Source organism: Camelina sativa, chromosome 4 (assembly GCF_030686135.1).
Source record: "Camelina sativa cultivar CO46 ecotype springtype chromosome 4, ASM3068613v1".
Taxonomy (NCBI): domain Eukaryota; kingdom Viridiplantae; phylum Streptophyta; class Magnoliopsida; order Brassicales; family Brassicaceae; genus Camelina; species Camelina sativa.
In genome coordinates, this window is record NC_141883.1 from 5,209,113 (window position 1) to 5,235,278 (window position 26,166).

A 26,166-nucleotide genomic window follows, 5' to 3' on the forward strand; every position below is an offset into this window, starting at 1 on the left:
ATTCTCTTGGTTGTGTAACAATCACTCTAAAACGTGAAGGAAGATATAGGAAAAAAAAAAAACCACCTTCAAAGGAAAATAATAGAGAAGTCGATTATGAACCCCAAAAGGAAAGAAAGCATGATTAAATCCACATTGGAGAGGAGGAAGAAGGAATTTATGGAAAAAATAAGATGAACCCAAAAGAGAAAAAAAATTGCAGTCGATATAGGGGGAGGGGAGGGGAGGCACGATACAAAAGAGAAAAAAATAAGCTAAACCCTAGATTCTCGCCATATATGGCAACTGCTACAAAAGTCTGTCGCTTAACTTTAAAAAAATCTGTCACAAAAGGCACTAATAAATCTGTCAATACCCCGGAAAAAAATCTGCTGTCACTATATCAACATAAAACAAATTTGTTATCATTGTATTCATATATAATAAATCTGTTATCAAGCAGCAGATTTTTTAGTAGAAAAAACAACTGTCATAACATAAGAAAATCTGCCATAACGTATATTGTGCATGTGGGTCAATATAGCAATTTTAAAAAGACTTTCGAAAATCTGTTATCAAACAACAGATTTTTCCATCAATCCAAAAATCAGTCATAACTTACAAAAAATCTGTCACCACTATATGTCAAACTAGCAATTAATTTTACGTTTATAAATCTGTCGCAATGTGACAGATTTTTTAAGTGAAAAATAAAACTGTTACAACAATCATAAAAAATCTGCCACAAAATTCCAAGAAAATTGACTAAAACAATGAAAATCTGTCATGACTTTATAAATAAGTCTGTCGCGTTAAGAAAATTTGTTGTTCACAAAAAAACTGTCGTTACACACTTCAAATAAATCTGCCATAGAAAAAAAATCTGCCGTCAAACTCTGCAAATTAATCTGCCATCTAAAATAAGTCTGCCAAAAAAAAACTGCCATCGACAATAATTCTGCCACTTACAAATTAATCTGCCATTACTTGTATGGCAGACTTTTATAAAAAAAAAAAAAAAAAAACGAAATTGCAGGAATTTTTAACCAAGGGTAATATTGACTTTTTTTTTCCTAACAAAGCAAAAAAGGGTATTTTCGGTATAAAACTAACCCAACTGACCCTCAAATTTTAGGAGTTAATTTAGCAATTAACTGCTCAATTTGGGTCAAACTAGTGATTTTCCCAAAAAAAAATGAATTTTGAATTTATTGTTTTGCCTTAATGTATCCAATACTCTATTTTTAGTGAGAAATTTGATTTTTTTTGTGTGCATTTCTTGATATTTTATCTAGATATAGAAGAGTAATAATTTGATTTTGTGTCTTCATAAATATTTCTGAAAGCTATCATGAGATTTAAGGTTTCCTTCATAAACACTATCAAATACTTCCAAAATTGAAATAAATATGTTTCTAAATCTTTTTTTGATGTTTTGCCTCTATATGTAAAGATTACTCTATAAGTGAAGGGTAATGATATCAATTTTTATGCATATCTGGGTGATTATCATTATCTAGAATTTTTATGGAGGTCATCTTAAAATCCAAACTTTTTATGAAGGTCATCCTGAATTTCGCGGAAACCTTCCAAAATCTTAAAGGAATGTTGGGTGCTGGTTTTTTTAAGTTTTAAGAACACGAGAAAGGATTCTACGAGCTACTAACAAGAGTTTGAATTGAGAAAGAAAGCATCTATAAATAATGATTTTATGAAAATAAATTCCAATTCAAAAGGAACATACATAAAAATTCAGTATTACTACAAAAAATGAAAATCATAAGGAGAAATGTGGTTACACAATTGTAATTGCTTCATCATCTCATCTTTCATTTTTTTTACGTATTTTAGCCAAAACCTCTTGAAACGATGTCTTTGTAGTGCAATCTGATGCAAGAGCTGAACTATATTTTGTTCAAAAAATAAGAGATGTAAGTTAGTAACAACATGTTGAAATACGATCAAGAATTAAGAAATTATGAAGATTTTTACTCAGTCCTAAAACTAGTAGCAAACTAAACACCAACATACAACAAATAAAGAAAAAAACCAAGAAGCCAAAATTATTTAGTGTTCTCTTGATTATTCATCCTTAAGTTTATTTTGTGAAAGTCATCCTGAAGTTCAAGAGAGCTTTCCTGAACTTTGCACATGTAATAACAATGTCATTGAGTTTTGACCAACAACGCGACTGACATTGCAATCATCAGCAGAGGAGCGATTGATGGGCTAGATCACATTGTTCTCAATCACATAGAGAACGACGTTGGATCGGAGATGGAGCTAGGCGGTCATATAGGTGTCGGAAGATAAAACGACACGACAGATGGAAGAAGACCATATTCTCTCTCAATTTCAGGTTATGATTCATCTCCACTTCAGATTCGATCGGATTCGCCGGATTCATGATTGAGTTCACCGGATTCATATTTCTTTTGTTTTTTTTCGCCGTATTCTCTCTCGTTGGGGGAACATCGAGTTTACGTTCTCATAATTTTAACAATTTATTTATTTTTAATCCCTTAATTTTTATTATTATATGTTATACAAGTGTGTGCTAATTTTATCACAATTAAGGATGTATGCTAAGTTTGAAAAAAAAACTTAAATTAGTGCTATTTTTGAAAATCTCCCTATATTATTTCATTTAAATATATCAAATAAATCCACATCATGTTTAAATAAACGTTCGATAATTTTCGTTAAACTTACCACAGAATTTTGATAATTTTTAGTTTAATAGTTCTGAACCGAACCGGTTATCAAAGCACTCCACTCCACTCGTCATGCCGATTGGTTTAACCCAAGAACCGAAAATATAATTCGGTTCGGTACGGTTTATATACCCACGCCAAGTGCTTCATCATCATCCACACACGATCGATCAATCGATTGAATGTGAGAATTTGGGGGATTACTCGTTTATTAATCGATGGCGGCTCCGTCGCCGTCTTCTCCTCCACAATTCCGATCTCTCGAAGCTTCTTACTCTCTCCGAACCTGTTCAAGTTTCTCTCAATTGAAACAAATCCACACCAGAGTCATCAAACACAATCTCACAAACGATCAGTTACTAGTTCGTCAGCTTATAAGTGTTTCTTCTTCATTCGGAGAAACCCAATACGCTTCTCTCGTCTTCAACCAACTTCAGTCTCCTTCTACCTTTACTTGGAACCTTATGATACGTTCTCTCTCTCTTAATCATAAGCCTCGTGAAGCTCTTCTTCTCTTTATCCTTATGCTCACTCATCATCACTCTCACTTTGATAAATTCACTTTACCTTTTGTTATCAAAGCTTGTCTCGCTTCTTCGTATATTCATTTAGGTACCCAAGTCCATGGTTTAGCTATTAAAGCTGGGTTTTTTAGTGATGTGTTCTTCCAGAACACTCTCATGGATCTTTACTTTAAATGTGGGAAACCAGATTGTGGACGTAAGGTGTTTGATAAAATGCCTGGGAGAAGTATTGTTTCATGGACTACTGTGCTTTATGGTCTTGTCTCGAATTCTCAGTTGGATTCAGCAGAGATTGTATTCAATCAGATGCCAAGGAGAAACGTTGTTTCATGGACTGCAATGATCACTGCTTATGTTAAGAACCGTAGACCTGATGAGGCGTTTCAGCTCTTTAGGAGAATGCAGGTTGATGATCGTGTTAAGCCTAATGAGTATACGATTGTTAATTTGTTGCAAGCTTCTACTCAGCTTGGAAGCTTGTCCATGGGAAGATGGGTTCATGACTATGCTCACAAAAACGGTTTTGTGGTTGATTCTTTCCTTGGAACTGCTTTGATCGATATGTATAGCAAATGTGGTAGCTTGCAGGACGCTAGGAAAGTCTTTGATGTGATGCAGAGTAAGAGTTTAGCGACTTGGAACTCGATGATTACTAGTTTGGGTGTACATGGATGTGGAGAAGAGGCGTTGTCTCTGTTTCAAGATATGGAAGAAGAAGCAAGCGTAGAGCCAGATGCTATCACTTTCGTTGGTGTCTTATCCGCTTGTGCTAATACCGGGAATGTAAAGGAGGGTTTGAAGTACTTCACATGGATGATCCAAGTTTACGGTATCTCACCTATTCCGGAACATTATGCTTGTATGATCCAACTGTTGGAGAAAGCCCTCGAAGTTTCAGACTTGGTTGATTCTATGGAGTCTTATCCAAACCACACTACTTCATTTGGTAATGAATACATGGATCAAGTGAATGAAAGACACGAAACTCCGAGCCAGCATCAGATTATGTTCTCAAAGTGGGATACAGGCCGATTTTGAAGGTTCAGTGTCTCTTGACATATATATTTTTTCCAACAGATTCATTGTTCATTTTTGTAAACTATACAAGAAAAGCTCCCGCAAAAGTAGTGTAATGTAATGTACAACTGTAAAAGGAATGGAGTTTAGATTTGCTCAAGCAGTGAAATTGTAAATTCGATTCGATTTTTATTGAGTGCAATTCATGTCTGTGTTACTTGGATTTAACGCGTTAATGGCCTTACTATAACGTAGCTAATGGCCTTATGATTCTGATATATCAATGTTAGTGGAACTTCAAAGAGGATCAGCATCATTGAACAAAAGAGAGTTGACACAGTCAGAAACAGAAATGCAGAAGGAAATATTATTCAGAAATTATTGATGAAACTGAGAGATATTACTTAAACTCAGAAGTCAGAATTTTGGGTTTGGCCAAGTTTGGTTTGAGCAACAGCAACCTCAGCTTGAGTTTTGGCTAATTCATTCTGAGCATTCTGAATTTGAGTTTGAAGTAAATGAATAATGCCAACACATCCATAAACAGGATCATCTACTCTGCATTTTGCTTCAAAGCACAAAGACTCCACTGCTTCAGCTCTCGTCTGATCAGGAAGTTGCTGTTGTCAAAAAGATCACCAAAAATCCAAACATGAATATGCTTATATAGATATGCATAAACGTAAGTACGTGATCTTAAGTAGGATTTTAGAACAGATATACACACAAAAAAAAAAAAAAAAAAGATGTAATAGATATATTACCTGAAGCATTTTGGAAACATTCCCAGCACCATAGATTCTGTGGATACATGCAAATTTTGCAGGATCGTTTGGAGGGAAATAAGGTGCGAAAATACAATCTTTTGGACATCTTCTTCTCAGATATTTGCAAGCAGCACATCTTTTTGGATTCATCACAGATCTTCTCAGAAAGAACACAAAGATTGTGAAATCTAGACAAAGGATTTGGCTATTTGTATCAATTTTCGTTTCCTTTCTTTTTTCCAATTACACCAACGGCTACTTTCCAGTTTCTAAATGTTTAGAACATTTACTTAAGGTAACACTATTAATGTTGATTTCTCATAGAAATGAAATTAATTAGACTAATATTACCGTTGGCGTTGATGATATTAATGTTGTGTAGTTCTCCTCAAGAGAATAAATTGCACTAACTGTCTCGCTCCTTTTGTCAAAGTTCTAGACCAGAAATTTGGAATTCAATAGATCCGCTTCCGTCCTCTCGGATTAATGAAACAGTATCGTAACATTGCTGGTATCATATAAAAGGTTTTCAATGATGACTACTCATTTTTAAACCGGTGATAAGAGGTTGTTAAGACGTTAGTCATGGTGTTCTAAGGAGAGCAAGAGTGGCTGTTCACAAATGTGATTCTCAAAATATGGATTTGTTATAGTAATAAACTCGATTCAAACTTGTTTACATTCTGTGCTTTATGAAACACTTTTCACAGGTCTCAAACAAAAAAATGAATATACAGAGATGTTATGTAATACAATTTGGGTTCTTGCAAGAATACACAATCGTGGGATGGTTTCCTAAAAACAGATTTTGCTCCTAAAGCCATATATGATAACAGAAGAATTGCACCTGAGAGATTCTGTCTCATAGCTTTCTGTTTTCACTACCTACTTAAGCCTTTGAAGAGACGGTCTTTTCAAGCATTCTTGTTCCTTCTTCTTCCATGGCTAGTTTGCTCCATCCTGATCCTCTCATGGACAAAATCTTAGCCCGTTCGAGTCCATTTCCTCTGAACCCTGTAATCTTCGAAGATACCATTGGCATCACTAGAATCGCAGATGCATTTATAGAGTCTTCACCAAAGCCCAATGCTGCTAAACAAGCAGTCTGCAAAGACAATGAAGTAAAAGAGTCGGTTTTGTTTTAGTAATGCTGGTAAAGCTCACAAGTAATGATACTTTCACTTGTGGGTACCTTTGTCTTGGCAATTAGATCAGCTGCTTTCATATACAATCCATGTACAACTACTCTTGTGTCTTTGCTATGTCCATCTTCAGATGATTGTGGCATCAACCTGTTATAAAAGATCAAAAATAGTTAGTAGCTAAAACATGAAAAACTTCTGACTTAGGGACTTAACAAGAATGCAATGGTTACCTGTCCTCTTCTGTTGGTAGGCTCGAGGACACGATAGAGTCGAGAGATGATGAACTATCTTTTGTCTCGTTGCCTCTTGTATCATCAGGTGCTAGTAAAGAAATGCCTAAGAATACACACATCATTCCTAATATGAACATTGTTGTTCTTAGCGCATCAAAAACCTGTTTAAGGAAGAAGAAAATTATCTAAGCCTAAACCCACACCATTCTGTGACAACTTGATCAAACTAATCATCTGGATCCGTTTTAGCCCAAAGATAAAGAAAAGAGAGGAAAAGCATCACAATTTATTTAATAGATGAACCTGAAACTCTTGAAAGTAGATGAATCCTGTACAGATGGAGAAGAAAGTCCAAGCAATCTGAAACATAGGAACTATGAGAATTGCATCATACAGAGACAATCCTTCATTCAATCTTGTCATCTGCAACACAAGAACAGGAAAGACGTTAAAACTGCAGTAACTTTATCTTCTCAACGGCACACCAAAACAATTTCAGTAGATTATGGCTTTTACCCAGAATCCGGCTGTACTAAGAAATAAAAGAAGCATAGAGTATGTGAACCAGCTGTGCAATTGATAGCTACTAGACATGGCCAATCTCAGCAAGTTTGAGCTGCAAAATGAAACTCAAATTTAGCACCTGAAACTATCGGATTTTCAAGTAAAGCCCAGTAGATTTGCAGACTCACAGTGACTTGGCAAATAAAACCGAACATGATCCTATAGCACCCGAGACCACAGCATATGAGAAAGGAAGCAGCATCTTCCAATACGAGCTAATTTCTTGTCCGGGCATAGAAATTAAAACTTCTCCCTTCCTGAATATTTCGATTAAACTGATCACACAAGAGGGGCAGATAGTTGAAAAATAGTGCAAGGCTACAATTTCAAATGCAAGACTCACCTATAGAGGAAATGGTGCACGACTACTATTATAATCAAAATCCCACAGTAGACCAAGAACGTTACATTGCTATATTTCTCTGCCAACTGTTCGGGTGTGAAAACTGAGCACAGAAGACATACATTAGGTCACGCTTTGTGAAAAAACAATAGACCAAAACCTATTCGTTCAAGAATAGCAACCTGGTGACTGATGATTACCAAAAGCTACAAGGAAAACGTTTCCAAGAACTATAAAGGCTGTAGCAACAAGTACTCTGTGACCAAGGCATACCAAAGATATTAGAAGAGCAGAGACTTAGTAAATCGGTTATGCATGTTAAAAAAATTGCAGTGAGGTTGTTTGCATACTTGACAGTCACCATTTTGTTCAATACAACATAAGCAAATGCTATGTTGGATACAAATTGAATGGATCCAAGAGCTGCTAGAAGGGACTGCAAAAGAGAGTGCGTCAAGGTAAGGAAACGGAAGAGAAACCATAACGCAATCAATGAAATCTTACAAATCACGCAAGTAGGCAGTGCCAAACAAATCAATTTTACCTGAGCAGCATAACCAAACGAAATGAAATTGAGGCAATTCCCAAGAAGAAAGACTAGGATCCCTGTAAAATTTCCAACAACATTTGACTCAGAACTAGCTTCATATAAACACCAAAGGGGGGAAAAAGGTTTCAAGACCAGAGAGCATACCAACTCTCCATGTCTGAAAATGTATAATTGGCTTCAATGGCATCTTCCCTCCGCCACCATTATCTTGTAGAGCTAACCTTTCTCGCTGATAAGATAAAACACACACAAAGTCTATATAAGCTTCACAAGATTAAAATGCAATCAAACAGTGGGTGGCTGAGGCAAATTGCAGACCTCATTATGTCCCAATTTGAGAAGGTTTGTGCCGAAATTAATAGCAACACTTCCAAAAATGTTGATGAAAGCTCCGATGACCCATTCTCCCATGATTTTTAAAAAAAATAAAGAATACAGACTTGTTCAATTAGAGATCATCTAAAGCTGTAAACTTGAAAGAATCAACTAGCTCAGGCCCTCCTCATATGAATGAATCTTAGCCTTCAAAACCTACAAAGAGAAGAAGACCTAAGAAGGGGCTATTTGATGGTGATTTCAAACACAAAGCTTGCAGCTTTGATAAGGCCAATGGGAACAGAGATCAAAATTGAAACAAGGGTTTACGGAGATTAGCATAGAGAAGGGAAAAGGAGGCAAAACCTGCGAAGAAGAGACGATGATAGAGAGGAGATTCAGATCCAGATCGATTCTAACAGAAGATGCAGATTTACTTACAAGTCCTCCTCCTCTCCCAACAAAGAAAACAAAAAATTAAGTATTTTTTTTTTCCTTTTTTATGAAAATGAGATTTAAGCTTTACCAAACCAAAATGGCGTCGACTAAAAGGAAGAAGAATAAAAATTGGATCTTTCCCTTTTCACATTCATTCAAAAAAAAAAAAATTGGATCTTTCCCCCAAAAATTGAAAATTCTAAAAAAAGTTTTGATTTTTTCGTAAGGAAGACCCAATTGTGCCGATAAAGCTTCCAAACGACGGTGACGGGTTTGAACAACGAAGAAGACGACGACCACGACGACTACGCGATTTTAATCATACAAAAATGACGTTAGTGGTTGGGCCCTTTTTGTGTTTAAATCTGTCTTCTTGCTGCTCCTCACGTTTTGTTTTGGGCTTTTTACCATTTTTACTCTCTCTCTCTTCCTTTCTCTCTCTCTCTCTCTCTCGTTGAGAGACACACTCGATGGCCAAAAAGAAGCGACCTTTGGCGGGTGCGGGTCAAAATTGACTCTTTTGGACCTTTTAGTTTCATAGGAGAGAGAAAAATAAAATGGAGGTTTCTGATGAAGAGGACGACGACTGGTTTGGTTCTCGTTTCAACGACGGTGTAAATGAAGAAGAAGAAGAAGAGGGTTTTGTGTTCTACGACGACGATGTTAAAGACGAAGAGGGTTTTGCGTCTGATTTCTATAAGGCTGGTTCTGATTGGTCTTGTTTAGTGGAAGAAGAAGATGAAGAGGTCGTTGTTTCTTCTGAGAAGAAGAAGAAGATGAAACAATCGAACTTGTTTCAGATTTGGGGTTTACAAGAGAGTTCTCCTGATACAACGAAGAAGATGAAACAAACTGACCTGTTTCAGATTTGGGGTTTACAAAAGCCTTCTCCTTTCACTTCACCTGCTTCTACTTCAGCGAAAAAGACGACTACTAGTCTTGGAAAGAGGCGTAGAGACTCTTTGTTTAGCAATGACTCGCCTAGACCATGTCCTTTTTACAAGAAACTGCCAGGTCTTCCTCTTCTTCTTCTTCTTCTTCTTCGCATTCATATCCCTTAGACGTCTTCTCTCTTTGCCAATTTCGTGAAATTTATGTAGGAACACCGTTCACTGTGGATGCGTTTCGATATGGTTGTGTTCAAGGATGCTCTGCTTATTTCCTTACTCATTTTCACGCTGATCATTACATTGGTCTCACTAAAGCTTGGGCTCATGGTCCTATTTACTGCTCCTCTATCACTTAGTCTCTCTGTCGATCCCTCGTAAGCTCTTTGCTAATGCTATCTATGTCTCTATAAGGACTTCCTACAAACTGTGTATTGAGTTTTCAGTGTGGTGAATTCTGTGTGTAGGTTTATACAGCCATTGGAGCTAGACGTTGAATACACTATTAATGGAATCAAAGTCACTTTAATTGAAGCTAATCATTGCCCTGGTGCTGCTCTTATTCACTTTCGTCTGTTAGATGGAACGTGTTATCTGCACACCGGAGATTTCAGGGCTTCGAAACAGATGCAAACTCATCCTCTCCTCTTTAACCAACGATTTCATGTTCTGTATTTGGATACAACATATTGCAATCCTAGATACAAGTGAGAGCACAAACTTTTGAATAATAGAAGAACTCATGATGTATTTGAGGGAGCATGCTCGTAAATGTTTGATCCATCCATTTTATGTTTAGGTTCCCCTCTAAAGAAGATGTCTTAAGTTATGCTGTGAGAATCACAAAGGATTTCCTTAGGAAGCAACCGAAGACTCTGATTGTGGTTGGTTCTTATAGCATTGGAAAAGAATGTGTTTATCTTGCTATTTCCAAAGCTCTTGGGGTAATTCCTGGAGAAATTATCTTTTGCCTTTTAGCCATCTTTTCTGGACTTCCATGTTCTAACTTTGTGGGGATTTCAGGTTAAGATATTTGCAAATGCTTCAAGAAGACGGATCCTGCAATCATTTGGTTGGGATGATATTTCTAAGAATCTTTGTACAGATGGGAAAACCACATGTCTTCATGTTTTGCCTATGTCATCATTGAAAGTTGAAGTATATCTCTAAAACCAAGATGCTTTTCTCAAGTATTATCATATATAGTTTCCATGTCATCCTCTCATGATCTTATCTCTGTTACTAATAATTACTGAAGAGACTCGATGAACACTTGAAGATTTATAGAGAACAGTATGGAGCAGTTTTGGCATTTAGGCCCACAGGTGAATTTTGCCCCTTGCCTTTTTTTATAGGTTTTTGTTTATACAAATATGTAAAGTTTGTTTTCAGGTTGGACTTACTCCGAGAAAGTAGGCGAACACCTTGATCTAATAAAACCAACTTCAAGGGGAAAAATAACCATTTACGGTGAGTTTGATTTTTGTAATTCTGTATGAGCTTCAGTGATATATTGTGCACACAGCTCTAAGTATCCTCATGAATCGTGGGGAGCCTATTTTCCTGACCCTGTAAATTATGTATCTTTCTAGGGGTTCCATATAGTGAGCATTCAAGCTTCACAGAACTTCGTGAGTTTGTTCAAGTGCGTACCAGGAATGTTGTTATTTTCTTACCCTTGGCTTTCCTCGATAAATTTGTACATCTTTTAGCAATAACTGAATCCATTGTTACGCAGTTTTTAAGGCCAGATAAGATTATTCCGACAGTGAACAATGCAAATGCTGAAAATCGCGAGAAAATGCAATCATGTTTCAGAGAATGGCTCAGACGCTGAGACTCCTCCAGGTTGATGGATGATTATTGCTTTCTACTGGTAAGAAAAACAATATCTTTTGGTCATTCTATCTGAAATACTTCCCCCCTTTTTTTGCAGTTTCTGAATCCCTTTATGTTTACCATTAAAGCTTTCAAGGGATGCTTGATGATTCTGTAAGATCTTGGATACTGCAACTGGTGAATACAGTAGAGTTAAAGTAGTTGGGAAGGATTCATGATATTCTTTGATCCAGAGGTTTATTCTTGGATATTCTCTTGTATTGATCTAGTATATCACCTTGTGGCTAAATTCTTGTAGTTATGATAAGAAAAGAGTCCAAAGAAACAATATTGTCTATATTCTACATTTAGTTATCTGTACCTAGAAGAAGGATTAGCATCAACATCAAGATGAATTGATCATTTGACACGACAAGCAATGAGTAGAGTTAATGCAAAGAAAGAATAAGATAACCAAATCGAAGGGGATTCAGTATCTGGAGATGGTGAACTACCATTATCCTCATTGCAAACACTCCGATGATACTTCCTGATTCCTGTTTTAGTCACATACAAACCATTTAGTTGCATCACTGGGAACTGGACCAATCCTGTCCAAGCAAGGGTTCCTAGTCTCAGAGATGCATTTGGCCTATGAGATTACTGTTTCAAAATCTTTTGTCCTTATTTGTTTGGTAGTTTCAGTCAGAGAGCATCAAACCAACGGATCCTATGAGTTAATATAATCTCCGTTTGTCTTTTTACTTTTGAGAAACACATTCAAGTCACAGGGTCTTAACCCATTTGCTTCTCATCATGTCTTAACTTTGTTTCCAGAAGAAGCTTTCAATAATATATTACAGTTGGGACGTTTGATAAACCTAGAGAAACGAAACTAATTAACTACAGAGCAGTACTGAGGATCAATTTGACGCTCTCCTCTATTCGAAATGCTGGAAATGTCAATAAAGTCTTCCTTTGTGCTTCCTTCTTCTGCCATTACTCTTAGAAACTCTTCAAGCGCGCTCTGCATCCACTCATACCGACACAGCTCCAAGGCTTCTTTAACATTCAACTGTACATTTTTACAAACAAACCCCTTATCAGTATATGACATCTCTGAGTTGTTTATAATGTAATATGACACAAACAGAAGCAACATTTTTGCGCTATTTTACCCATCTTCTCTCGCGGTTTTCTTGCTCTGGCCATGTCGCAAGTTCTTCCTTCACTTCTAACGCAAACATATAACCTTTGCATCCACCAGCTAAGCAGCAATCAGCTTCCATACTGCTACTCTTGCTTCTAAACTCCCAAACACCTAATGGATCTTCCTAAAGAACACACCAAAAAGACAGACTCAATCTAAATCTATACAAAAAAATTTCTCAGAGCTATCTATAAAGTCTGTGCTGAAACAGGGAAACTAACTCTTAGTATTCCTTTAACTCCTGCTTCTTCCATGGCTTCACGAGAGGCAGCTTCAAGAACAGTCTCATCATCTTCCCATCCTCCCTGAACACATAACACAAATAAAAGATTCATACAATAACACTTTATTCACTTTTTTCATATAGTGGTAACATGCATCAAAATCAAGGATCAAGACCTTTGGGAAAACGAGATCGTGACGATTAGGAGATGAAACCATAAGAACTTCAAGCTTGTTTTCAAAGTCAACACTTGTTGAGTCATCCTCCTCTTCATCTTTCACCAGCCTATATGGAATGCATCTGTCATCATCACATTCAACACATGAATTATTATGGTCTTTTTCTAATTTTCCAATATTGAAAGTCGAATTGAACAAACCAGACACACCACACCACACCACATCATATCAATCAAGAATGATTTCAAAGCATAAATTAAGGTCAACCCCGCATGAAAGTAAAAAGGTGAGAGAAAAGGATTAAGTACCCAGAAACAAGACGGAAGTTGTTGTCATAACGTTGATGGTCTCGTCCTGTTCTTGCTGAAAGATTCGACATTTTTTTATAAAACCTGAAAGAGTCAATTCCAAATTAACAAAAAAAAAAAAAAAAAAACACAAATTTCTCTGTAAGATCGAAGAAGAAGAAGAACCAATTACAGGGAAAATGCAGAGGTCCCTAAGCTGTGAAAAAAATCCTGTCTTTATCTATTGGTGTCATCATAGCTTTTGCTTCCATGGCGAATCATCTTTGTTCAATAAAGATTCAATTTTTACGATTATATCTTAACCCAGAACTGAAGAACGAAGGAGCTGAAAAACACAACCGGAAACAAAAAAAAAAACTAAGAGAAATGAAAAAAGAAAGGAACGGTTTTGGTTTGTTAGCCATATGGGAAGAAGGAGAAAGATGAGCTTTTTCCGGTGACAAATTTTAAGAGAGAGAGCAGCTGACGAAAGAGAGCATTCAATTCTTTTATTAACTATAATATAAACCACTCGTTCTTTTTCACATTTTTTATATTAAATTTATAATTAAAAAAAAAAACAGAAAATCTACAAAAAAAAAGTAAAATAAATAATAGAAAATCCAGAAAATATTTACGTGATTGTAGGTTTAAGAGATTTTTGTAGAATATGCCATGAACATTCCACTTTCCATTAAATATTTTTTGAAATGTCATAGGGTCATGATCTATAAAACCATCATTCTTCTATTTCTTTCTCATTTCTCTTCTTTCTATTATCATTTCTCTCGAGATTTCATCTCTCTCTCTCTTCTTGTCTCTTCTTTCTTTCTTCGAAAAAAATAAATTCTTTCAAAATCACCACCTCCATCTAACCCACATGCTTCGCCGTGGATGAGCAGAGTGTTTTGTTCGTTCTGGAGATGCTCCTCTCAAGGTTAAGTATGATATTTCTCAATTTTGAGTTTCTTCGTTTCATTCTCTATACAACTTTAATAGACCAGATCTGATATATAAACCGATTTTTTTTCTTATGATGGACAAGATCTGATGGACTAGATATGGTTCCTTGAAGGCTGGGTATGATATTTTTCAATAAGACCAGTACATGCGTTAGCAGGACTGCAGGGTGGAGAAAATGGTTTCATATTGAAGGACAATTATCATCTACCAATCATATATTGTCCACTAAGAGAGCGAATGACATAATTGGGATGGACAAGTGTGTCAACAAAGCGGATCTGGTCTACTAAAGAGACCGAAGAACATAAATGTGGTGGACAAAAACCTGTTCGGACGTTTAATCTGGTCCACTGGAGGCACAATAAGATCGGTATATTTATGATGGACCAGATCTGATGGACTAAATACGCTTCCTTGAAGGTTGAATATGATATTTTTCAATAAGACTAGTGCGTGTGTCAGCAGGGTGGAGAAAATAGTTTCATATTGAAGGACAAGTTTCGTCTACCAATCATATATTGTCCACTAAGAGAGCAAAGGACATAATTGAGATGGACAAGTGTGTCAACAAAGCGGATCTGGTCTACTAAAGAGACCGAAGAACATAAATGTGGTGGACAAAAACTTGTTCGGGCGTTTAATCTGGTCCACTGGAGGCACAATAAGATCGGTATATTTATGATGGACCAGATCTGATGGACTAAATACGCTTCCTTGAAGGTTGAATATGATATTTTTCAATAAGACTAGTGCGTGCGTCAGCAGGGTGGAGAAAATGGTTTCATATTGAAGGACAAGTTTCGTCTACCAATCATATATTGTCCACTAAGAGAGCAAAGGACATAATTGAGATGGACAAGTGTGTCAACAAAGCAGATTTGGTCTACTAAAGAGACCGAAGGACATAAATGTGGTGGACAAAAACTTGTTCGGGCGTTTAATCTGGTCCACTGGATGCACAATAAAATCAGTACATGCATCATTAGATATGCAGGTAAACAAGTTGAGTCCAACCAAGTGGATCTAGTCCACTTAAGAGATTGAAGGACAAATTTTGGATGGACTAATCTTGTAGGCGTTGGATCTGGTCCACCCGAGGTTCATCATTCGTGTGTCTAGTTCCACAAAATTTGTCTCCATTTTAAAACGCACGTCACTTGGTATTCTCCCACCTGCGCTTTTTTCAGTTTTCTGGACAGAGGTAATTTGGTCTTCTCACTCCTTCCTCCAATTAAAAACTGGCATTTTAGAGAAGAAAAACAAAAATGGCATTCTTGATAAGCTTTTGTGGAAAATGGCATTCTCAGCCAAATTCCCTAGGTTTAACGTATATTAGTGGCATCAGCTGATTCGTCCTACTGTAACCTCTTGCAACACAATTGACAGTCTCAGGCACAAATTCAAGTACAAGATTCAAATAAACCTCTTCATTTGTCTGTTCTTGAGAAGAAGCTATGCTTTAAAGCAACGACATTGGAATGGTCTAGCATCTTCATTATTTGTAGTTCCCTGTTCTTATACCGCTTGTCTTGAAGAACCTTCTTGATGGCATACATTTTAGCCTACCAGAAGGAAACATAAATGTGCCGGGAATGGAGCCAAATGAATAGAAAGAATATCATGGATGTTAAATTAACTTACTTGGAGTCAAAGGAACTAGTACCAACAACATGTTCTGATATATATAATTGACTGTCTGTCAATCCAAATGTGGAGATCTCATGAAATTTTAGAGTCTAAGTGTTGATTAATCTAATTGTGTATTTTTGTTCTTGAATTTAGTTATCCTAAATAGTAGTGTAAACTTCATATTTGTACGAAGTTCAATAGAGCAGAGAAAATTATGAAAATTATGACTTATGATCTCTAACATTGTTATTGGAAAAATAAGAAATGGAAAATTATGTATTTTCAGGCGAAGAAAAAAAAGTTAATGTATTTTTTGGGAAAAATAAATAGTTCGTGTTGTTTTTGGATTTTTTTTCAAAAATATTAACGTCGTCACAGTTTCGTTAACGGTCATAATGGATAGGAGAAGAAATTGGAAAAATATAATAGTTTGCGTACTTTTTATCAACTAAAAAATAGTCTGCGTATTTTTCTGGCAACGAAAAAAATTCATGTTTTTTCTGGCAAATATTAAATAGTTGGCGTTTTTTTAGGAATATTTATTTCATTTATCAATTTGCTGTAAACTAGTGTATATTAATGTGTTTTTTTTCTTTTTTTCATTCTTTTCTTTCTTTAAGGTTGATATAGATACCTCTAATGCCGCTAATGTAACGGATTACCGGAATTCTTTAAACAAGGATTATGGAGTGAGAATATTATGGGAAATCGATACCACTCTTTAAGAGAGTATAGATCAGGCGCAGCCTATATTTAATAACATCGCTCAATCTCTCAAGAAGACAGATCCGATGTTTTTTCTTCGTAGGGTTATAATTTACGGGGAATTTTCTAAATAGAAAAGTTTTTTTTTTGTCAACAATTGGACCACAACAAGTCGGCCCATTAGCCTAATCCCTACATTCGTAAGAAGCGGGATTCGATCCGTGGTGTGATGGTGTCTTGTACAGTAAAGACTTACCTTTGGGCAGTGCACTAGATTATACCAAGTACAAAGGTTATACCAGCATCTTTCAAAAAGAGAAGTATAAGTTTGACCTGATAATACGTAATATGCATGAACAATTGAATTATGCATTTTAATCAAATTTGTGTAGAAAGAATAAAGAAATATTAAACTCCTAGTGTAATAGATATAGTGGTACTTATTAGTTAGAGCACCAAAGAAAATCTAACCTGTAGAGAGAATAAAAGTAACCGACCGAAAAAATTACAGTATATGTTGCTAGAGTTTTTTTAATCTAAATATGAAAAACTTTGGAAATTGATATATTTAACCTTCCGTGAAGGATTGAATCATGATATTACTTATAATGAAATTTCGTGAATCTAGATTACATTGAACCAATGCCAACCGCAAACAATTTGAAAGTCGGATATATGGTTGGTGACTTGTGATAAAAAAATGCTCTGATTTTGTTCAAGGTGACTTTTTCTTATGAGTAAGAAGAAATAGACAATAAAAATTACAAACGAGGATGTGGTAATATTATTGATAATTATCCAATTATCAAATAAGGAAAAAATCAAAAGATTTAATCATACAACATATCAAAAGATATAAGAGACATGAATGATAAATTTTGTTCACTTCTAAATACAATAATTTTTTAATTGAGATATATATATATATATATATATATATATATTTATATACTAGATTAGGTCCGCGTATTAACGCGAATATAAGTTAAATATATCATATTTTAAGTTATATTCCAACAATTAACTTTATTTCATTTATTTTTTTAAATCGGATTTAGATTTCACACACTCAATCTTGCAATACAATTTCTTTGTATATTACATAATAATAAAATTAGTTTTTAATTCTATGCACTCAATCCCAATGAGTAACATTTATAATTTTCATATAAAAAAATGTGCATTGCATCAAATTTATACCTTACTTAATATTTTTAAAAAACTAAAAATCAGTAAAACATAATTCTAAAAAAAAAATTGAAAACTAATTTTAACTTATAATTGAAAATTAACAAGATCTTAAATATATTTGTTTCATATTTTGTAATCTCATACGTAATAGTTTTACTACTTGTCTAACTAATTTTAGATAAAATTATACTAACATTATCATAAATTAATCAAACACTCAAAGACGTTATTATGAGAAAATTATTTGTTTATATAAAGGTGAGTATCTACAATCCTTTTTCTTTTAGGATTAATAATTGACAGCATAATTTATTTAATTATGGTATTCTAGTAATTATTTGTATAATTTTCTTATTTCTTTTTCTTATAGAATTAGTAATTTAAAATTAGAATTAGTATTATTTTTGATATACATATATGAACTATCTTTTTATATTTATTAAATTGTTTAAATTTTAAATTTCTTATAATTTACAAATATGTTAAAACGCAGTTTCTGTATAACACATGACAAAAAAATTAATTGTTAAAATTGACACATGTCGTGTTCACATGAGTTACTAACTTTGAAAACCAAGGTTTATATAGTAACATAATATTGAATAAGCTATCAAATCATTCACCGATTAAAAAACTGAGAAAATTACATTAATTTCTTATTTTGATTATCTTATTTTTCTTATATTATGTTAATCACTAATTTTAACACATTAAACCTTTTTATACTTTAATTACTTTTCTGTATAAATTTATTTTCACTATATGAATACAATAAATAATAATTGTAATTAAATTCCAAATATTTTCCTTATTAATTGCACATATTTTCCTATTGAAATTAGTAATTTAATATATAACTTTCCTATTAGAATTGTAATCTTTTTATTTTTAGGATTTTTTATTTTTCAATAATTGTTAAATAAATTTTCTTCTCACACATGTCAAAATATTATCGATATATTTGACACATATCACGATTATATGAATTACTAACTTTTAAAACTAAGATTTATATAATAAGATATATATATATATATATATATACATATGATTTTTGTAAATTAAATAGAGAAAGTCTATGTCAAATTAATAGATAAAATAAGAAAGAGAAAATGTGTGTGAACATTTTGGTTCTCTGCCAAATAATTAAGGCTTGTGTATAGTATACAATACAATGACTTAGAAAACTATATTCGATGAAAAGTCGGATATTTTGTATCTGGTAACAACAAAAGAAAAATGTTAGGAGAACATAAATTGAATGTGGGCTTACCCATCAAATTATTCAGGTTTTTTTTTTGGTAAGAATTGGTCTAATATAAAACGATATAGTCAAAGTAAAATGTTTGGCTATACTACATAATTTGCTTAAACTAAACCGAACTAGGCAATCCATATTAGATTTGTTTTTGCTTTGGTTACTCTGCCTTCAATACACCAAACATTCAAAAAAAGAAAGATACAATGAATTGAATCCAGATGAAAACACCTCTAACCTCACAATTACAAATAAAAAGTTTAGCATGGAAGAAAAAGGATCTCTTAAGACACAAAACGTGATGGAAACAGACCGAACACCAAACCAAGTTGTCCCGGTTTGGTTCGTTGGTAATTTTGTATCTCGGTTCTAATTAAGCACAATCAATTCCGGCATAAGCATCATTCTATTTTACGAAGAACGAGTCGCCCATACGAATTCATTTAATGGGCCTAAAATGGGCTTTCAAAATCGAGCTAGGCGGTTGGTGCAGACTAGCGAATTGATTTGATTTTTATTTTCAGTCACTTTTCAATCATTTCCGATTTGTATGATTTATTCATGATGACCACGACCGCCGCTTCAATCATTGTACATTTCAAAATTTTCTCCAATTCGTTTTTATAGTATTTTATAATTTAAAAAAAAAAAAACAGTTTGATGTCAAGAGAAACGTTAATAAAAAAACAACGCAGATTGAAAAAACAAAAAGAAAAGAAAACATAGAAAAACGCGAAACGCAGATCGTGGAAATGTGAGTTTGGAAAAGGGAAGAGCGTCAGAGAAGAAGCAGCAAAAATGTATGGTCGATACAGCTGGCTTATGACCCCTCTCCCCTCCTCCTACCTTTTTTTTACTCTGTCGATGTTTTTAGTATTTTGTTGTGGTCCAACTCCTACATTTTTAAATTATTTTTATTCATTTTTTGAAGTTTGTTGAATATTTTATTTAAAGAATATTTTATGAATGTTTGTTCGCTGGATATTAATTTGTCATTAATAACAAAAAGGTTAATTATTTAATCAGCTGCTTTCTAGTAGTAGTACCCAAGTTAAAACAACAGTTCATTTTTCTTTACTTCCGATTATTGCTTGTTGTTGCATTCAAGTATTATATTAGTAGCAGTCAGATATGTGAGCCATGTGACAACGAAGAAAACTATTTTAACCACTGATATCATCAACACAAATAGTTTATCAATATGTAGCAAATTGGTTATAACACTAGTTAAATGTAGGATAGCATTTTTGTTCCTTGATATGAACATAGTCATGAATTATTTCAACCTTGTTTTAATAAAATATATAATTAATAAATTGACTCATCTATTTTTTTAACCATTTCACAATATTCGTTTAGAAATTTAACCAAAAACATTTGACTAAAAAATTATCGTAATTACCCAATCGATAAAACATTTAAATTCAGTTTCAATCTTTCTTTTATATTTTATTTCTTTCTATTTAATAAAATTTAATATGAAAATAAAGAATCTAAGTTCTTAGTCTTAAACGGTTTAAACCGAATAACATAATCCTTTGTTTATTTATTTTTGTTGTGATAAATATAAGAATAATAGGATAGTGAAAGAAAAAGTGATTCCAATACAAATGTGATTGAATAAAAAAAAAATTGAAACCTTAAGAATTATAAAATTCTAGAGTTATAAATCCCACTCTATCATTGGTTGCTTATTCAATAATTTACTAGGAAAAATATATAAATTCCAACTTTTTTTTAGGTAGTCTAATAGTATTCAAGTACTCACTCGTTTAATAAAGTGCTAAAATAACCATTTAAAATGAGAAAAAAAAACATGCGAAAAAAAAAGAAGAAGAAAAAAAAAACAGAGAGATTTGCGGAGAAAAATAGAAAGAGAAGGAAGGCAGAGACAGAGTGGTGGTATTTGTGTTCGTCTCTTTTTTAAAAAACAAAAACTTGCGGCGGCGGAAACTGCGTTACACGGCGGGTGTTTAAGTTTCTTTCTTCCTTGTGAATCTTTCTCCCTTAAAAAAAAAAAAAAGGTTGTTGCTTTCGCTGTAATTGCAAACTGGCGAAGTACCCCACTTGCTTCTACTCTTGTCTTCAAAGGTTCTCCTTTTAAATTCCTTCCTTTTTTTTCTTTTTTTTTTTTGTATCCCCTCTGAAATTAAACAAATGGGTTTGGTTGGTGGTTGCACAATAGTAAAAAAAACTCACCACAGTTACTTAGCTTTGATTCTTCTTCATATTGATGTTGTTGTTGTTGGATTCTCAGTTAAGTATAAGTAAAAAAAAGTTTTGAGTGAGTCTTAAGAGAGAGAGAGAGAGAAGAGAGAGTTGTTGTTGTTGTCTGAACAATGTCACTTTCTGTCGGCATTGTCTGCGTTCCGACACAAGACTTCATTTCTTCTTCTTCTTACTCTTTACCTTCGAGTTCTAGAAGAAACTGCGGCGGTGCCCTGTGATTTGATGTTTCTTTGCTCTTCTTCTTCTTCTTCTATTTTCACACCAAGCTTGTGTTTCTGATTAGAAAAAAGCCAACTTTGATTTCTTGAATTTGCTGATTTAAAGGAATTTTTATTTTCTCTGTTCCTGTCATTGAATGTGGGAAAAAAAAAATTTGTGGGGAATCACGTCCACGTCCATCGATTGTTGAATTTGTGATATTAAATCGCCGATGAAGTTGAGATTTTCTGGAGATCTGTCAAGGTTTTATTTTTAATTTTATTAATGAATCCTTTTTTTTTTTTTTTTTACTGCATGTTGATTGATTGATTTTTTTCACATAAGAATCTTAAATTCAATTTTTACAAGTTGACACCTTTTTTTTTTTTAATTTACCTCTCAAACAAGAAGCTCTGTTTGCTTTTAAAATTGTCTCTTCTTCTTCTTCTTCTACTTTTCTTTTCGCCGACATTCTTGTTTTTATTCTTTCTTTGTTTGTCCAGGGTTATCGCATGGTAGTAGTAGCTTGGAGCATCGGTGAGACAAAGAAAGAGAAGAGGCTGTTTTGTTTTTCCAAATGTCAGCAATTCTTGCAGCTGCCATTGGTGGTGCTGTAGGAGCTCTTGCATTGATTGCTTTGTTTCTTTTTCTCCTTTGGTTTTGTGTCTTTCGTCCTAAGAATCTCTCAAGAACTTCTGAGACTGGCTCTTCTGATCCATCTACTCAAGGTCACAAATCCCATCCAACAATTCCCAATTCCTCTCTCTCTCTCTCTATTGACTTTCTCTTAGGATGATAGCTAAATGATTACTTTTGCTATTTGTGTGTGTGTTTTTTTTGTAGAAGGAAGAAATGTTGCAATTGAGTTGTCAATGAGAGAAGCTAGAAGGTTTGAAATGGAGGAACTTGCTCAAGCCACCAAGAGTTTTACTAATAAAAGTCTTATAGGTATTGGCAAATTCGGTGAGGTTTACAAAGGTTTGCTCCAAGATGGTGTTCTTGTAGCTATTAAGAAAAGACCTAGTCTTCCTACTCAAGAATTCGTTAACGAGGTTTTTTTTATATATAAATGTTCTTGTTTAGTGTTTTTGCTTATGGTCTTTGAACAATAAGTGTCTTGAGACGCTTACATATTTCTTTCAGGTTCGTTATCTATCGTCTATCCATCACCGTAATCTTGTTACTCTATTGGGTTATTGTCAAGAAAGTAACACGCAGTTTCTTGTCTACGAGTATGTTCCTAATGGAAGTGTTTCCAGTCACCTGTACGGTAACTCTCTGTCCTTTATTTAGAGATTAATGCTCTTCTCATTTGGTACTTAATCAGTTTGAAGATTATGAGTTTGGATCATCATTTGGATCTTTTCTTTTTTTTATTAGGAGCTGGTGGTAAAGTACCTGGAAATAGGCTAGAATTCAGACATAGGCTTGCAATCTCTATAGGAGCTGCTAAAGGTAAATCCTATGCAAAAGCCATTAAGCTCATTTGAGGCCAGCTCTAGCTTGTGTCCTGATCTTTTGTTAATCTCTAGGCTTGGCGCATCTTCACTCGCTGAGTCCTCGATTGATACACAAGGACTTCAAAACCGCTAATGTTCTTGTGGATGAAAATTTCATTGCTAAGGTTGCGGATGCAGGAGTCCGTAATTTCTTAGGGAGAGAGGATGTTGGTACATCGTCGCACATTGTAGCAGATCAGATTTTCCTCTCCCCAGAGTAATTTAAATGTTACATTTAGGCTCACTCACATATGTCTCTTTTTTTGGTTGTATCCAATTTTCTCAGATCCTCCCATTGTGCAGGGTTCAAGAGTTCAGAAGATTTTCAGAGAAAAGTGATGTCTATGCTTTTGGTGTATTCCTCTTGGAATTAGTAAGTGGAAGAGAAGCATCAGAACCATGCCCTTCAAGCTCAACGCAGACGCTAGTCGAATGGGTATGTACTCACTTGATCAGAATCCAGATCACATAATGCTGTCAATGTAATCTCACTTGTATGCACTGAGAGTTGCAGATGCAAAACTTAAAGGATTACGCGGATATACCAATGATGATCGATGAGAGACTAGGAGGTACATACACAGCAGAAGGAGTTGAGGAGCTTATTACATTGACACTGAGATGTGTTGATGTTTCTAGTGAGAAGAGACCAACAATGAGTTATGTTGTGACAGAGCTTGAGAGGATATTGGACAAAGAAGTGAGCTTAACAACAGTAATGGGTGAAGGTACTCCAACTGTTACTCTTGGAAGTCAGCTTTTTAAAGCTTCAAAGTGATTAAAAAAGGAACCATCTTTTTACATATATATATATATATATATATACATATATATTATGTAAGGCCTCTGAGATAAAAACAATCAGAGAACTTACAAGGAGGAAGAAGAAGAAGACTGATCAGCTGTTTTGTGTTAAGTGTATAAAGAACAGCTGAGCTTATTATTATTATTCGTTTGTTTTTTTTTTTCCTCCTTTATACTTCCTTTTTGGAGGTTATTTTCAGCAATTATTTTTTGACAATTGAGTGCAGAAAATATAACTTTTGTAAAAACATTATTTATTGATATAAAGGAAGCAAAGAGTGGAATGTTGTGTGATTCTTTCTTTCTTTCTTGTACTAGTAGAAACTTACATTTTACTCTCTAAATATAATGTAAACCATCTTGAGGAAAATTTTGAACTTAGCTTCAAAGCCTTTATTGCCAAGTTAGTTGAATAAGTTCTGATCAAAAGATTCCAATTGGCTAGCAGTTGAACTAACAGAAGGTGATAACTCCCTGTCTGAAAAACTCAAATTATTGTGTTAGTACAGAAAGACTCAGAGCTACTTTTTTACTATAGAGTAGCAATATTGGGAAAGATTTTGACCTTAGCTTCAACCTACCTATGCCTTTATAGCCTTTATTGCCAAACGAGATATAATAACCAAGTTGGTCTCAAAAGTTTTTGATCAAAAGATTCCAATTGGATAACACTCTTTGGACTAATTTGTCAAGCAAGTCTTATTTATTTTATTTTGGTCTCAGTCAAAAAAAAAAATCAAAACTCAATGCTCTCTGATTTATTTATGACTGTCCCTAGCTAGTTATGCTACAACCTTTGTGGGCACACAGAACTATAAAACAGTCTTTGAAGAGATTGCAAAATCAAAACCATGTTTGGTCTGATTTTTATGTCGGGAGAGAAGATCTAATGATAAAGACTGTTCTTCTGTAAGTTGGTGAAATCGTTATTGAATTGGTGGGTCTCAGTTTAGATCTAATCTATTCTTCCGGATCTTGACCTTACAGAAGAAAAAAACACACAGTACTGATTGATTGAAAAGCTCAGAAAAGCAAGTAAGAAACCAGAGTTTTGATTCTTACAACATAGAAACAGAGCTAATGTATTGTCATAAAAATATTAAAATCCGTTAAATTTTTAACATTTTTTTTTAGTTAGAAAAAAATGAGAACCACACGATTTTTGGATAGACCCATCTTGTAAAGGTTTAAGCTTTTTTCGTTAGCCAAGGAGAAAGCTTTTTTTTTTTGCTCTCGACAATGGCGATGAAGCTGATTACTCCGCCTTTGTCTTGTCCATGGGTTACTTCAAGAGAGGTAACAATCAAAGGGCTTCCAAGGCGGAGACGGGAATGGATGACCACGAAGAGAAACAGAGTCTCTGCTGTCACCGCCATGATCGTGGAGCCTCTCTCTGCTGTATCTTCTTCAGCGATTCAGATTCATCAATGGTGGGAACAAAACCCTAATTCGTTACTGTTAATGGATGAGACTGGTGGTGGTTACTCATTGGCTAGCTATTATACGTCTTTGGGTTTGTTTGTTATCTCTGTTCCAGGTCTTTGGTCTCTCATCAAGCGCTCTGTTAAATCAAAGGTTCGAACTTTACCGATTACAAACAAAACCCTAAAATTTCACCACAAGTTTCTTTGGTTTTTTATTAAGCTTGAATCCAATGTGGGGATTTGCAGATAGTGAGAAAGACGTTTGTTGTTAATGAAGTCAAGAAGGAACCAAAGCAAGTAGCTGGAGAGATTCTATCTTTCTTCACAAGGAAGAACTTTAACATTACTGATCGAGGAGAGACGATCACGTAAGCTACAAAAGTTTTCGAAATTTTCGATTAAAAGATCGAGGAGAGTTTTTTTGTGTTTAGTTGTGTCACTGACATTGTTGTGGGATTCTGATTAAAAAAGGTTTGAAGGGAAGATGGTTCCAAGTAGAGGACAAGCTGCTCTGCTTACGTTTTGTACATGTATAAGCTTAGCAAGTGTTGGTCTTGTTCTAACCATTACAGTTCCTGATTTTGGAAACAATTGGTTCTTCATCATCCTTCTCAGTCCACTCGCGTAAGCCCTCTCTCTCTGTCTCTCTGAGACTCTGTTTTTGTCAATGAAATGGTGATGATTGTGTGTGTGTGTTGCAGAGGAGTGTATTACTGGAAGAAGGCGTCAAGGAAAGAGGAGATAAAGGTGAAGATGATGGTGGGACCAAAAGGGAGATTGGATGAGATTGTGGTTCAAGGAGATGATGTTCAAGTTGAAGAAATGAGGAAGGAGCTTCAGTTTAGTGAGAAAGGCATGGTTTATGTCAAAGGTCTTTTTGAGAGATCATCATGATAACATTTCACCTCCCAATTTTGCTTTTTGGGGTGTTTATATTTGTTTTAAGAGATGAGATTTAATGACTTTTTAACTCATTTTCATAGTTTCATGTACTAAATGAATCAATGTGAAAACAGGTGTCATTAGGATGTATCGTTGATATAGTATATAGTTTCATTTGGTTTAGCAATTCT

At 34.5% G+C, this 26,166-nt stretch overlaps 6 protein-coding genes and 1 pseudogene across 8 annotated transcripts; 4 read left to right on the forward strand and 3 right to left on the reverse strand.

The window, feature by feature from the left end:
- The first annotated feature begins 2,853 nt into the window (after window positions 1–2,853).
- Window positions 2,854–4,457, forward strand: LOC104779876 (pentatricopeptide repeat-containing protein At3g26630, chloroplastic). Its single transcript, XM_010504298.3, has one exon. It carries the CDS (start codon window positions 2,912–2,914, stop codon window positions 4,253–4,255), a length of 1,344 nt encoding a protein of 447 aa, XP_010502600.1. The 5' UTR covers window positions 2,854–2,911; the 3' UTR covers window positions 4,256–4,457.
- Window positions 4,458–4,643: 186 nt separating this feature from the next.
- Window positions 4,644–5,151, reverse strand: LOC147945422 (LOB domain-containing protein 24-like). The gene is made up of 2 exons (XM_087509914.1): window positions 4,999–5,151; window positions 4,644–4,854 (listed from the first exon to the last, which is right to left on the reverse strand). The coding sequence occupies exons 1-2, from the start codon at window positions 5,149–5,151 to the stop codon at window positions 4,645–4,647; spliced, it is 363 nt and encodes a 120-aa protein (XP_087366040.1). The 3' UTR covers window position 4,644.
- Window positions 5,152–5,629: 478 nt separating this feature from the next.
- LOC104790302 (putative magnesium transporter NIPA8) lies at window positions 5,630–9,005 on the reverse strand. The gene is made up of 13 exons (XM_010504301.3): window positions 8,518–9,005; window positions 8,155–8,367; window positions 7,981–8,065; window positions 7,831–7,892; window positions 7,637–7,722; window positions 7,469–7,542; window positions 7,287–7,389; window positions 7,072–7,200; window positions 6,896–6,995; window positions 6,683–6,802; window positions 6,377–6,540; window positions 6,194–6,293; window positions 5,630–6,106 (listed from the first exon to the last, which is right to left on the reverse strand). Exons 2-13 carry the CDS (start codon window positions 8,245–8,247, stop codon window positions 5,891–5,893), a joined length of 1,332 nt encoding a protein of 443 aa, XP_010502603.1. The 5' UTR covers window positions 8,248–8,367; window positions 8,518–9,005; the 3' UTR covers window positions 5,630–5,890.
- Window positions 9,006–9,043: 38 nt separating this feature from the next.
- LOC104779879 (DNA cross-link repair protein SNM1-like) lies at window positions 9,044–11,640 on the forward strand (annotated as a pseudogene). The gene is made up of 10 exons (XR_015596580.1): window positions 9,044–9,603; window positions 9,690–9,853; window positions 9,944–10,183; window positions 10,276–10,420; window positions 10,500–10,634; window positions 10,735–10,801; window positions 10,869–10,946; window positions 11,069–11,121; window positions 11,215–11,352; window positions 11,444–11,640. The product of XR_015596580.1 is annotated as a DNA cross-link repair protein SNM1-like (transcript).
- Window positions 11,641–12,031: 391 nt separating this feature from the next.
- Window positions 12,032–13,818, reverse strand: LOC104779877 (nudix hydrolase 13, mitochondrial). Its single transcript, XM_010504299.3, has 6 exons — window positions 13,387–13,818; window positions 13,215–13,298; window positions 12,904–13,027; window positions 12,726–12,809; window positions 12,473–12,628; window positions 12,032–12,369 (listed from the first exon to the last, which is right to left on the reverse strand). Exons 2-6 carry the CDS (start codon window positions 13,283–13,285, stop codon window positions 12,190–12,192), a joined length of 615 nt encoding a protein of 204 aa, XP_010502601.1. The 5' UTR covers window positions 13,286–13,298; window positions 13,387–13,818; the 3' UTR covers window positions 12,032–12,189.
- A 6,924-nt stretch (window positions 13,819–20,742) lies between these two features.
- LOC104779882 (nodulation receptor kinase) lies at window positions 20,743–23,965 on the forward strand. 2 transcript variants are annotated; one of them, XM_010504304.3, is made up of 8 exons: window positions 20,743–21,030; window positions 21,870–22,094; window positions 22,210–22,418; window positions 22,510–22,636; window positions 22,747–22,821; window positions 22,899–23,082; window positions 23,169–23,301; window positions 23,380–23,965. In XM_010504304.3, the coding sequence occupies exons 2-8, from the start codon at window positions 21,944–21,946 to the stop codon at window positions 23,641–23,643; spliced, it is 1,143 nt and encodes a 380-aa protein (XP_010502606.1). In that variant the 5' UTR covers window positions 20,743–21,030; window positions 21,870–21,943; the 3' UTR covers window positions 23,644–23,965. The 2 variants fall into 2 exon arrangements, with proteins under 2 accessions (XP_010502606.1, XP_010502605.1); XM_010504303.3 differs by lacking the exon at window positions 20,743–21,030 and adding an exon at window positions 21,074–21,630.
- A 419-nt stretch (window positions 23,966–24,384) lies between these two features.
- LOC104779884 (protein COFACTOR ASSEMBLY OF COMPLEX C SUBUNIT B CCB1, chloroplastic) lies at window positions 24,385–26,162 on the forward strand. The gene is made up of 4 exons (XM_010504306.3): window positions 24,385–25,244; window positions 25,340–25,461; window positions 25,565–25,717; window positions 25,795–26,162. Exons 1-4 carry the CDS (start codon window positions 24,909–24,911, stop codon window positions 25,985–25,987), a joined length of 804 nt encoding a protein of 267 aa, XP_010502608.1. The 5' UTR covers window positions 24,385–24,908; the 3' UTR covers window positions 25,988–26,162.
- The last annotated feature ends 4 nt before the right edge of the window (window positions 26,163–26,166 follow it).